This window comes from Astatotilapia calliptera, chromosome 7 (genome assembly GCF_900246225.1).
Source record: "Astatotilapia calliptera chromosome 7, fAstCal1.2, whole genome shotgun sequence".
In the NCBI taxonomy this organism is placed as follows: domain Eukaryota; kingdom Metazoa; phylum Chordata; class Actinopteri; order Cichliformes; family Cichlidae; genus Astatotilapia; species Astatotilapia calliptera.
In genome coordinates, this window is record NC_039308.1 from 17,501,209 (window position 1) to 17,514,572 (window position 13,364).

Consider the following 13,364-nt stretch of genomic DNA (forward strand, 5'->3'; position numbering starts at 1 on the left):
ACTTTAAATTCAAGTGTGGCGGCGCACGCACATTATCGCTTACAGTTCCACAACTATAAGAACACCCTCAGCTCTGCTCACAGTCTGCCGCTCTGCTTCAAAAGCGTGGCCATCATCGTACGGTGTGTAAAACGCACCTAATTGCCCACGGGCTGGAGGTGTGGCGGGGCGCAGCCTCCAGCTAAAAATTTGCAAAGACGTGAGCGGAGGACAGAAGAGGAGCACGGAGAAAGAGCTGTTAGGTTCACAGCTTCCTGCCTGCCACAGTTTGTGGGCTCAGTGTGCAGATACAGTAATTAAGGTTGAGGGTGGACAGTTCCCTACGATGCGCCTTGATCACGCAGAACCGTGGACCGAGGCTATTCATTTAAACAAGAAAGGAACACAGCAGAAGCAAGACAAGAGCCACTGGGGAGCTCTATAGGGGAGCCGAGCTGTATGTTGGTACAAACAGGGAGACGTTTTATTTACTCTGTTCATTTTAGGGCAATAAAAACTGGCAGAGACAGATAGAGACATAGTCTCCATCTCGTACTTTTCTACTGACTAGTGGCTCATTTTACACAGCTCTGGAGGTTTGTTTCCAGCTGTGAAGCAGTCCCAACTGTCGCAGAGGGCTTTAGTTGAAGTGACTTTTTTTTTTTTACCTGCTGTAAATATCGACGAGGGAAGAAATCCTCTTCACTGCTCTTTTTACACACTCCCACCCGTTACCTGCGCTGTGCTCCTGTCTGGAGTTTGATGTTTCATTTGTATTTTGGGGCTTTTTTTTGTTTTCTTTTTTTGTGTCTGTGCATTAGAATACCAGTGGGCCATCCAGAGTGGAGTGGCTGAGTGACTGCGGTAGTTACAAAGCCAGATGGATATGAATGCAATAGCCCTCTTTGTTCGTGCCTGGAAACTCCTGGCCTTGCTGGTGCTGTTCCTGCCTCTGCTGCTGCTGCTGAGCTCAGTGCTCCTCACTTCCTCTGCAGCACTTCTCTCATCGTATCCACATGTATGAGGGAGTCCTCTTTATTTCCAGCATCTGTGCTGTGATGAGAAACACCATCTAACTAGGCCACTGCATAATAAGCAAGAATAGCAGCAAAGTAAAATGGGGGGAAAAAAAGAAAAGAGAAGAGAAGAGAGAGGGGGGAAAGAATCAGTTCATTGGGGAAATGCTTACCCAACATGTAACTGCTGACAAAAGTAATTCAGTAAGCAAATATTGTCCTTATTCCTTTATTGCGCATGCATTCATTTATTATTGCTTACCTTTACCTTTACAGTTCTGCAGAGGTGCATCAGAGTTCACGTCTCATTCTCGCGGTCAAGCCCCTGAGCTGCGCGGTCATGTGACCTGAATGTGACTGACAATGCACCTTTGCTGACTTTTCCTTTGGAGCGCGTGTCAACTGCAGTCCTGGGGATCAGTGCTGGTGCTGCGACATTTCTGCCATCCTCAGCATTTTAGCGCTTGATTCACTTTGTCAACAGAGTCATTATTGTCTGCGAGGAAGTTGTAGATGTGGGTCTCATTATCTCCTTCTTGCTTCAGTTTGATGCTCTGTCGTACGCGTTCTTTCCGGTAAATCACGCTGTTTAAAGCAGGTTTAAGTACCAGTTGTGTAATTTAGCACAACACATTTGGTCGAGCCCATGGGGGGGGCGGGGCAAGCTCCCCTCTGCTTTATGAAACCTCAGCAAGTGAGTTTCAGCTTAATGTATTGTTTCCAAATAACTGCCATCAAGGTCGTGCAGCCAACTTTAGAGGTCATATGTTGCGTTCACTGGTTGTTTCTGCTGCCCCCACATGGCCATCAAGTCAGTTATTGCAGGTCTAAATGTGAATTATGGACACTTTTCTGAACTGCCTCTGTTTCCCTTTCTATCTCCAGTGTAGAGCATGACTTTCGCCTGCAGGAAGGGCAGGTTGTACGCACGTGGAAGGTGGGCGACCCTCCAGAAGGCTCGCCACAGACACCCACACCCCAGCCCACAACACCTCACCAACAGGACTCCCCACAACCAGTGCGACCCCCTGCCACCACCAAGAAGAACCGGAAGAAGTGCTTCTGGTTCCTCTGAACACCGAGAGGATGGAGACATTTTTATACTATAATGCACTGAGTAACGATCTTAAAAAAAACAAAAAAAAACAAAGAAAAAAAGATTACCTGCAGAGATTTGTTTAAAGGGACAAATGTTAAATGAACGGGTGGATTAAAATGCAAATGTACAACTGTGGGTGGAGAAAGAGCTACAAAGGTTACAATTTAAGCTTTTTCTGCTGGAGTCTAAAATAATGGTTTGACTGGGAGGCACATGTTGTTACTGCTCTTAAAATGCCTCTTCAACACTCACAGGTCTGACACCGGTGCAGGGAAGTAAAAAGTGCTGAAGTCAAATAAAAGTAAAAGTTCAGTCCACAATATGACTCACGGTTAGGAAGCAATTAGGAGATATAAAAAGAATATATAGCGGCTAAGGGGCACAGCACGAGCGGCAGTATAGCAGATACCATGGAGCATATTTATAAATGATGTAATGAACAGAGTTTTATGGGCAAAGAGATAAAGAGAAATAGGACTTATCATCATCACTGGACTAATGAGGGTCAGAACACCAGCTTTTATATCCAGAGACATTTAAAAAAAGAGAGAGCGAGAGAATTATTATGACCTGTATTTAAAAGTTTTATTATAATGTAATTGATGAAAATAAAAAAAAGACACTACATGTGTCTACATGCACACATGCCAACACACAGAAGAGCAAATAAATCGACATATTTACATAAATAAAGGCATATATGACTTGAGAGAATGGTGAGTTGAGTTCTGTATATGTCAGAGCCGTTTTGCTTGGATGCTATATTTCAGATATGGATTACTGCTAAATAAAAGTATTTTACCACAGCTCCTTGGTATCTCTTGTCATTCAGACTTCAGTGTGCTTTTTGCCCATCACAGTGCACAGTGGAATTATTGTGTGTATGGTTTTCACTTTAGCGTAAGTAGCAGTGTCCGGTTTGGGAGTTGAGTCATAGACTGTGTATAAATGATAGTCACTGTGACATCCCCCATATGTTTGAAGTTTCAAAATGATACTCTACAGAGATTACAGTTTAGATTACAGGCTATACCTGGACAGGTTGCAGTACGATCAGATAATTCAACATTTAACATTGCCAGAACGTTTGCTGGGTCTCCCAGCACAGTCTCAAGAGCATGGATTTCTGGAGATTCCAGGAGACAGGCTATTACTACTATTTATAACCCATCAGCAGACTGGCATTTGCGAACTTGTGTAAGGAGGGAGAGGATGAGCAATGGCAGAGATACAAAATGACCTCCAGCAGGCTACAGGTGTCAATGTCTCTGACCAAACAATCAGAAACAGACTGATATCCTCTGTGTTAGCTGCCCAGTACAATGGAGCCCGACTGGCATTTGCCATAGAATACCAAAACTAGCAGCTCCACCACTTCCACCAAATCAATTCCATCTGACATCCTTTCATTCCAAACACATTACCCAGTCCATATTTGGGTAAATATCAAGCATGATTTCTTCCCCCATTGAGATCTTCAGTTTTTTTCAGCAGTTTATATTTGAATGAGAGGTGCCTTATCAGCAAGCTGCATCACTCAGACACAGAATTACCCGATCAGTGCTAACATGTTCTGTAACTAAAATAAAAACTGAATTTTATTCCGTGAAGGGAAAAACTGCATTACAGAGTTAAGGGACTGCTGTTGTTGCTAATTTGACAGGTATCCATATTGACTCTCAAACAAATGTAGCTCCAAATGGCACAAAAAACACATGGACAGTGGAGAAGTCCAGTTTAGTGAATCAAAAAAGCTGCTGGCATTGACACAATCCCCTTACTTTCACACCAGTCTGTCACACCAAGCCACCACTCCCCTAATAATGCACAGCTTTAAGCCATAACATAATTGAAATTTACATTTTATTGTAAAACAACAAACATACAACAGGATGGTGTGTGGAGACAAAGCACTGCCAACAACACCAACAAAAACCCAACAATAAATAAATAATAATTATGTTAAAAAGAGGAATAAGAAGAGGGAAAAAGACATATTTGGTTCTAGTGTCAGGGTTACAATTGAGTTATGATTAGATGTCCTCACTAAGATATGAAAATGTGTGTATTTGTGTGTGTGTGTGTTGCAATTATACAGATGTGCTGAGTAGCTGTATGAAAGTGCTTATATGTGGATGTGTGAGGCTCTGTTCAGTCTAGAAAATCATATTTTTGAGATGAAATATATATAAATATATGTCCAGACAAATAAATTACTACACACACACACACACACACACACACACATACACACACACACACACACACGACAGCAACAACAACAACTATGTGTTGTGCTTTAGAAATGCATTGTATCTTTTATATGCAACATCTCACTAATTTAGTTACCCCCAGTTTTCAAATAATTTCAATGAAATTGTAATATTTAAATGTGTTAGCCGAGCAGAGAAAATGAATGAAGTCATTTAAGAATGGAGCATATCACTGATTATTATTAGGCATTTATCACTTCTAAGAAACAATCACTGTTGACTTCTAGGAACATTTCTAAGACATCAAAAAGAGGCGAGTCTTCAGTCCTCAGATGGCAGCTCCGACAGCCCACTTTTGTGGACACTCCAGGGCAAGTCTCGGGAAATTAAGCCTCAGCTGTTTGATGGCTGTGAGAAGCCCCAAATATTACTACTTAGTAATTCATGACACACATAAGCTGCTTCTGCGAGGCTCTGAGGTGGTGTGAGATCCTGGCCTAATTTATTCCAAACTTCGGAGTTCTAGCGTTAGCTCTCAGTTTTGTTTGCCTGCTTGTTTGGATTTGCACAACAACTGGCAGTTTCCACTTTGCCTCGAACAAAGCAGTTAGACACAGACTGTGCTTTGTTTCTGCAGGGGAGAGTTATTGGAGGGGAAAGCTGTTTCAGGATATTTCAGGACGTCCACAGCTCTTTATGTACTGGACACGTATCTGCTACATCCTCCCCCCCACTCGCTCAAGACAAGAGTATATATGTACATATGCACAGATAAGTGCAGACACACACTGTTTTAAGCAGTTTTAAACTCCCAGTAGAGGTGGGCAGATTGATCCAAATCAATAGTAGCAATGCCAGTGGTGGTATTGGTATTGGATCGATTCTAATGCGGTAGGATCAATACTTTGTTTCTATCCTCTATTCCTTTTTTTCTTTTGGGGGGGGGGGGGGGGGGGGGGGGTAAGGAAAATATACTTAAAACATGCACTATGAAAAATGTCTAAATAATGTTTTATTAATGTAAAACATTTTAACCAGAAGTGCTTCACAGACAGCCACAATAGCAGATCTCCAAAAGATTTTTATTTTTTGTTTTGGGGTCTTTTTGTCATGTGTTTCCCTGTTCATTGGAATTCTTCCTTTACTGTGAACAGACATGTGCCAGACATTGTATTAATACAATTTAAAATGTCACATCAGTAGTTTAGTGGTAATTAAAGTTTGTTCAGAGTTTACAAACCGATGATGATTCATCTCATAAGTCATGACACACTGCTCTCCCCATAAGTTTATTAAGTTAAAAGTATTGGTACTGGTATCGCCAATACTGGCCCTGTATATACTTATTGGATCAACACCAAAATCAGCAGTATCGCACATCACTACCCCCCAATGTTCACTGACATGACTGCACTGCCGTGTAGAAGCCGAAAAGCTCGCTCTGCACGTGCATATAAGCAACAAATTCACAAACACAAACTCGGCCGCATACGCAACTGCACACATTCTCGCAACTACACACACGCACACAGGCACTCACATCCAATCTCACAGCTAACATATTGTTCTCAGACCAACACAATGCATTATCTCCCCCGCAGTTGTTCCTCTCTCCCTCACAACCGGGCACACGCTCCATCCTGGTAGCTCTGTGTGTGCCGTGCAATGCTGAGAGGAGTGTAGCGTTGTCAGTCATTAATCTGCTACAGCACAGCCTGTAATCCTGATGACAGAGCGGAGCGGGCTTACAGAGAGCAGAGAGGATCTGAGCCCAGCCTGGAGTGGGGAACAAAGGAGCCAGAGAAGACTGGCTTTGAATCTATAAAGAGAAAGGAAGTGTGTGTGAGTGTGTGTGTGTGTGAGTGTGTGTGAGTGAGTGTGTAAGGATTCTGAGGTGAGGTCGGTAACTATTTTGTCAGCACTGCTGCAGTGTTATTCAAGAATGCTGGCACACACAAAAGCTACACATGGAAAGCTACCCTGGCTGCCGGTGTGTCACACTGACATATAAGATAAAGCGCCTCTGGTCCAGGCTTGTCTGCAGAGAAATGTGAGAGAAGAAGCTTATTTCAACGGCCTCTTCAAAGAAACATCAAGGGTCAAAGTTGGCTCACGCAATTCGGTGCAACATCAAGGAGGCTGAAAATGAAGGAGGGGTGGTGGTGGTGGGGGGGCATGTCTGGAGGCATCAACAAGCATGCATAATGGGCATGTGAAAACAACCGGCCCTACACGCTGAGAGGAAGCGGTAAAGCTATTACTGCATGAATCATTGAGCTTCGGCTGCTACTTTGCCACATTACAACTAAAGAGGTCATTTCGCAGTCACTCAGAGTGAGAAGTCAAGAGGTGCAGCAGCCTTAACCTGTCCGCCGGTCCTGCAGCGAATATTGTTTGGAGGCTAATGCAATAAATGATGCAACATAAACTGTCTTCTCTCAATGACTTAATAATGATGCTGATAAACAAGCCCCAGAGTTGCAATGATACTTGAAAGTACTTTCTTTTCTTTGAACTGAGAAAGAAGCCTCATTAGTGACCAAATAAAAGAAAAATATGGATTGAATGCGGACCTGGGGATCCAAATTAAAACACACACACACACACACACCGACTGACACAATGCCTGGGCACATCCTCTGGCTTATCTTTGTAGATTTCAGAGGCACTACACACAAACGCACAGTTATATTTATGAGCGCATGCATCAGTTGGAAATGGTAAATAATGAATTAAAAAGTACCCATTTCAAGACGACCTGCCAAGTTTCTGAGTCAACTGCGATAGCTGCATATTGGTTTAATAAAATATGAGCTAAATTCTCCCCTGGCACTGATGCAAAAAAAAAAAAAAAAAGGCAGGGTGGGGGCAATGTAACGTAAACACGCCGTGTCTGGGGCTGAGAAAGGACTCAAAGTGGTTCTGTGACACGAAGGGTTTTCGAGGGTTTTTCCAGCTGTGGAGAGAAATGTGATGGGATGTCCTCGGCACACGCTGAGGTAACAGGAAAACAAAAAAAAAAAAGAAGGAAAATTCCAACCAGCTGAATTCGTTAATAATCTATTTGGCTCTGTTCTGGACATCTTCCACTCAGAGGAAAACCTCAGAGAAGGCACACGCAGCAGAGATCTTAAGAAAGAGTGGGATGATATGTGACAAGGGGGCCCTGACTGAATTCATGCTGGAGGAGGTTCAGAAGAGCCAGACCAACTTCCCAATAGTATACAATATTAGCTTTGGAGGAACACCTACGTAGGAGCTGTTCTCATTAAAATGGTTTTAATTCCTTTCCCTTCTAATGGCTTTCTCTATAGTTTGTGTTATTTAAAGCTCTTTGCATTTTTGAACCCCCCTTCCTTAAGACTGAGCATATTTATGCCACAAATCAAACACACTGGAATTCGACTTTCAGCTGCTTCCTTAATCACAATGGGGTGCCACAGCAAGAAGCTCCACATTTCTTGACAGAATTTTTTGTACACCAGACACAATCCCCAAATGATTTGTGCCTCCTGCCGGAATCGAACTGGCAATCATTCATTTGATAGGAAAACATAAACCACTTCACTGTGGAGCCTCTGCACTAGGGTTTTAGTAGTTGTAGTAAAACTAATATCAGGTTTTTAGGGCCGAAACTTGTTTTTATGTCTCTTTGAGTTGCCACGGTGTGGGGTCATTTGAGATTTGCATGCCTTTTTTATTTTATATTCGCGTACGTGACACTTGGTCATGTTGCAGCCAATAATCAGCCTTGTGTGAAAAAGCTTTCTCCACATCTAAAAGGAGTCACTCTGCCCACACGCTGTGGCAAATATATATATATATATTTTTTTTTAAAATGTGCAGGGGTATCCTACAAAAAGGTTGAAGGCTGTCTTCGGCAGTTCCCCCTTAAGTGCTGTTTCTTACATGACATTTTGGACAGTGGAAATTGCAGGCTGGAAGTGCTTTTCCTATCTTTTTAAAGGCTCCCACTGCCATTGATTAGCCTTATTTTAGAGCCCCTTAGGCATTTGGCTAGAGAAGCCTGTTGTAGCAAAGCATTTCCGTGAGGTTTGAAGAGAGAATTTTTAAAAATATTTCCAATCACGCTTCTTTATAATGTGAGACGTTTGCTTGTGCAGAAAGGACATACAAGAGACAGGAATGTCTTTCACAGAGACGTTTATTGAGGTCAATAGAGTGCAGCAGAACAAGTTAACATGTGTCAAGCCACTGTCACTCCAGAAGCCTTCCTGACAACAAGGTGCACATTTCACAAAGTGTATCCGTTTCTGAGCATTCCGCATTCCTCACTGTCTGGATCCAAGATGTTACACATGTGGTGAGCCCGTTGAGACAGAGAATGTGAAACTATGCAAGGTCTTCCTCCCCAGCATAGAAGCGAGTAGCTCTGAAGGTACCAGATGCTGAATCATTACATTCCTCCACGTCTGGCTGTTTCACTGAACGGCTCTGGTACAGTAATTGGCCTCTGAGAGACTCCTCATCAGAGTGACCCCTTGTGCTTTTTGACCTCTCTTACAAGTCTTTAGGAGTAAAAGTGTAATGAATTGTTGAGGCTTCGAGTGCATCACTAGCCTAATATTACTTTGAATAAAATGCAACATTAATGTATAACTGCATGAAGAATTTCTAGAAGGTTGGTTCAAAGAACAAATAAAACTAGAAAGTGCATTTTCTGAAGAAACTGCAGTGTGAATGCAGTTTCTTCTATACGGAATAGATAAAATATAATAATAAAGATTAGAAGAACAATACTGTGAATGATTCACACTAATAAAAACAAAAAAAATGGTGATAAAAACTGTCTGCCTGTTTCAATCTTTGAACATAAGATGTCAACAATGTAGATTTATGATTTATGTGTTGGTTTCATTAAACCATGCAAACCTATACACAATGCCAGAGAAAAGGATTTTTTCATGTTTATCACTCAGCTGATTTCCTGTTTTACATTTTTTTCCATTGGCTCTCGTGCAGACTTGGTAGTTTTAGTTTGTTTCTTTTCCACACAAGTTCCATTCACCACCTCTTCACCAGCTCCTTTACTAAGCTCTTCCTTATAGCTACTGTGCGCAGCCTCACCCTACTTGTCAGACTGTCTATGAAGCCATTGTTGTCCAGCTGTTCAAACATTTCCTTGAGCAGTTCCTGTCTATTTTTCCTTGTGCATGCCTGTTTGTCTGCTCTTTGAGTTATCATCTTTTTTTCTTCCTTCTTTTAGTCTCGTTTGATTTCTGCTTTTGCTTCCTCCCTTGCTGGATCTGTTTGCTTCTCCCGATCACCTTTCTTGCCATTAAAAAATTTGGATTTTGGACTTTTGCATTTGCGTTCTTCCATTTCAGATCACGCGCATCCTCTTGGAGGCTAACGCCACAAAACTTGTCCTCTCGATGTTACTGATGTGCTTGTTCCCTTGTTCCCTGCTTGTACCCGCACTGTTAGTGGCAAACAATCGCATCTTCAAAATGGCATGTCATGCAGCAAAACCCATGATGCCACACAACAGAGCATACAAAACAGCAAGAACAGTTGAACAAAGAGGAAGAGTTCACGCCTGTGCTGCCTGCAGGGCAGTCAGTGTGCTCAGGAACACGTTTGACAATTATTTTCAGGGGAATATGTCACTGCTTGAGAAGACTTTTCTGAACATCAAAGTCGGTCTCTCTGAAGACATGTTAGATAACTTCAAAGTCTTGTGACTGCTTTGCCAAGAGGTGCTTTCCCTTTGTTTTGCTCAGCTAGTTTTGTTTTCCATTTCATTGTGCAGCAGATGATAAAGACTGTGAGTCCACGTTGCATCATGGACCTGCTCTCTGTAATTTACCGCTCAAGGTCTGAACAGGCATCGGGCGAGACTTTAACCACCAAAATATTCTGACAGGTAGGTACGCGAGGAAGAAGCTCCGAGAAGGTCTTTTGAAGCTGTGCCATTTCTTTCTCTCTCTTTTTTTCTTACTTTGAAAGCATCATGAAGCGAGATGCCATGATGAAATTACATTATAATTTTGTAATTTACAAATTTTTGTCTGATTGCACATCAAATCTATCATTCTAACTATTTTTTTTTCTCCCTAAGGTTGTTATTTTGAAGGCAGCAACGATATTGTCCAAGAATTACTATGACCTTCAGGTTACACGGAACACAAGAGAACGGATGCTCCAGACAATATTTTTCTTTATCTAACAAGATTTTTTTCTTTTTTGTGAGACCTTCCTTTCATTCCTCAAAGAAAATCAGAACAAATAAATGCTGCCAAAGTCTCTGGATGATAAAGGTTTTTAAACGGGAAATGTATATAAGTATGTATGAATACAAAGTGCAGTATGGCAGAAGGGAACAGCTGCTCCCTTTTCAGAAATGATCAGCTGTTGTGCTGCCTTTATTTCCCACGGCATCAAAACAGCAACTAGAGGCTGAGGCCTATACGTCTTCTTAATTAGTAAGTCATCCTCCAACAATATCCTGCATACATGCTGTTATGAACCTCATCTACCTGCTGCACATATACTAGGTCTCTAGTGACATGATTATATGACTGATGCCGAGGCATTAGTTGGAATTACTGTGAGTGTCGGTGGATGTTATAGAAACATCTCTGCATATTGGCCTTGAGCCCATTCAGGCAAAATAAAATCACAGTATGAAATACATAGCGTGAAGTGGAAAACGAAGCACCCGTTCGTCCAATCTTTGCCTGTCGAGCACACTAAGCATGGTCTGAAATTTGTGTTTGAGTTTGAGTATTTATGGGATTTGTGAAGCTTTGGTTTAAGTTTTCATGAGTAAAACAAAGCAGTGTTGTGCACATTTGACTTACGCTGTGTAGTTAGAAATGAACAGCGGGACTGTGGGAAAATAAAAGAATGGCAGGACGGCTGCTTTTAGCAGCTTTTTGTCTGATGTAAGTCAAGAAAAGGCTCCGGCTCTTCTGAAATAAAGCATAATGATTCGACTAACAGGAACACACTGAGACATGCTGTGTCGCATATTCTTGTTAATCATCCTCTGGTTCCTATCATCCCCTGCCATTTGCATTTTTTTCATGTAATAAAGTATTGTAGAAGTATAAAACATGGAATAATCGCTTACTTTGGCTCTGGATGAGAGGATTTGTTTTATCTGTAGTATGCTGCAATGTAACTAAGGCAACTGAGCTATCCAACTTTGCAGATCACACAGATTATTTCAGTTAATTCATCTCCTTCTTCAAAATTTTCTTCACTTTAATCTCAATACTAAACAAGTTTAAAAAAAGTTTTGTTATGTATGGTGGTGAGAAAAAAGCTTCTGCTTGGACTTGATCTTTGATGTCAGCTGCTGCAATCAAGCACCTAGCCATGCAAATGTAGCATAGCCTCCTCTGGCATTGACATCAGCATAAACAGTGTGCACTGGGAGTTTCACTGTATGGGTTTCCATGGCCATCAGTTCCAGTAGGTGTAACATATCAGTGTCCCAGTACTGATGTCTGGTCTTCGTTAACATTACAAATGATACAAATAGGTGTATTAGCACAGGCTTCAAAAACAGGCTGATAACATCAACAGAAAAACTGAGAGGCGTAGGTTAGCGTTTCAAAAACAAAAAAATCAAACAAGTAGAAAACGTTTTATTTGAAGCTGGAAGAGGTAACTATGGCGTCTTAAAGAGTTTAGATGAGGAGTAGACAAAATTTTGTTTCCAGAGTGCCACACTGACTTTGATAAAGCAAGAAAAGGACTGCATGGTGGAAAAATGGCAAATGGCCTGTATTTGTATAGCGCTTTACTTAGTCCCTAAGGACCCCAAAGCACTTTACACTACATTCAGTCATCTACCCATTCACACACTGGTGATGGCAAGCTACATTGTAGCCACAGCCGCCCTGGGGCGCACTGACAGCAGTGTTGCCAACTTAGCGACTTTGTCGCTATATTTAGCGAGTTTTCAGACCCCTTAGCGACTTTTTTTCTAAAAAAAAGTCGCTAAAAAAGACGTGAAAGCGCGTATCTCTTTTACTCTCAACAAGCAGCGGGTGCTGTAACGCAGTCAGTTCTTTTACTCTTTTACTCTTATGCTGTTTTGTGGATCACAAGGTTTAAAACTACTTATAAACACACACACAAAGTAACTCCACCAGAGTGCCTATTTCGGGTCACTTTTGCCGGTCCAAGCCTGGGTAAAGGAGCAGGGTTGGAATTGTGACATTAAAAAAACAATAATTGCTAAAAGAAATTTAATTTGTAGTTCTAAATAAACTCTAAATGCATTTAGGACGTTTTTTACTCACTTTATGTCTCTTCCACGATGTTATTTCTCTCTCCAACAACATGGGTTACAATTAGATTAGCATGACCAATTATGCAAATTAGGCGATGACGTCATTTAGCGACTTCTAGCGACTTTTAGGACAACCAATAGCGATTTTCCTTACTGAGGAGTTGGCAACACTGACTGACAGAGGCTGCCTGACACTGGCGCCCTCTGACCATCACTAGTAGGCAACAGGTGAAGTGTCTTGCCCAAGGACACAACGACGAGACTGTCGGAGCCGGGGCTCAAACCGACAACCTTCCAATTACAAGGCGGACTGCCAACTCTTGAGCCACAATCACCCCATAAAGAAACTCAAATCGTGATTTCAAAAAAATATCACCTAAATGCTTTAAGAACATTTAGCCTACATCTCTTCAGGTGTTTCACATTCACCACTGTGTAGGTCACTGTTGAAACACATTGGACTGGAATAGAGTTAAACAGCAGAGCAGACTTGTTGCAGTTATTTGTTTCAAGATTCCTCTGTATGCTGCTCTTTCTTATTGATTTTTTTTGAGGGGGGCTGTTTTGTTTTGTGGGCTGGATTGAGATAGTTGGCTGGGTGGTTCCTGTCCTCAGGCCATATTTTGCCTATGTGTGGTTTAGATGCTCAGCCCACAGTTAAACAAACTGCTGATAAATGAAAACAGCTTATATCTATGGCTACTCCTTTCAAGCTGGCTAACATATGTAACCTATCATGATGTACCTTTCACTGAGCATGGTATCCATGAGAGGTAAATATAGGGGAGCTC

General features: G+C 41.8%; 1 protein-coding gene across 2 annotated transcripts in view; it reads left to right on the forward strand.

Annotated features, from left to right (window-relative positions):
* Positions 1-2,675, forward strand: part of LOC113025579 (nascent polypeptide-associated complex subunit alpha, muscle-specific form) — a 38,174-nt gene extending 35,499 nt beyond the window's left edge. For both annotated transcript variants that reach the window (XM_026173480.1, XM_026173481.1), the window contains exon 3: positions 1,881-2,675. In XM_026173480.1, the coding sequence (XP_026029265.1) occupies positions 1,881-2,070 (190 nt within the window). In that variant the 3' untranslated portion in view covers positions 2,071-2,675. The remainder of the gene's footprint in view (positions 1-1,880) is intronic.
* The last annotated feature ends 10,689 nt before the right edge of the window (positions 2,676-13,364 follow it).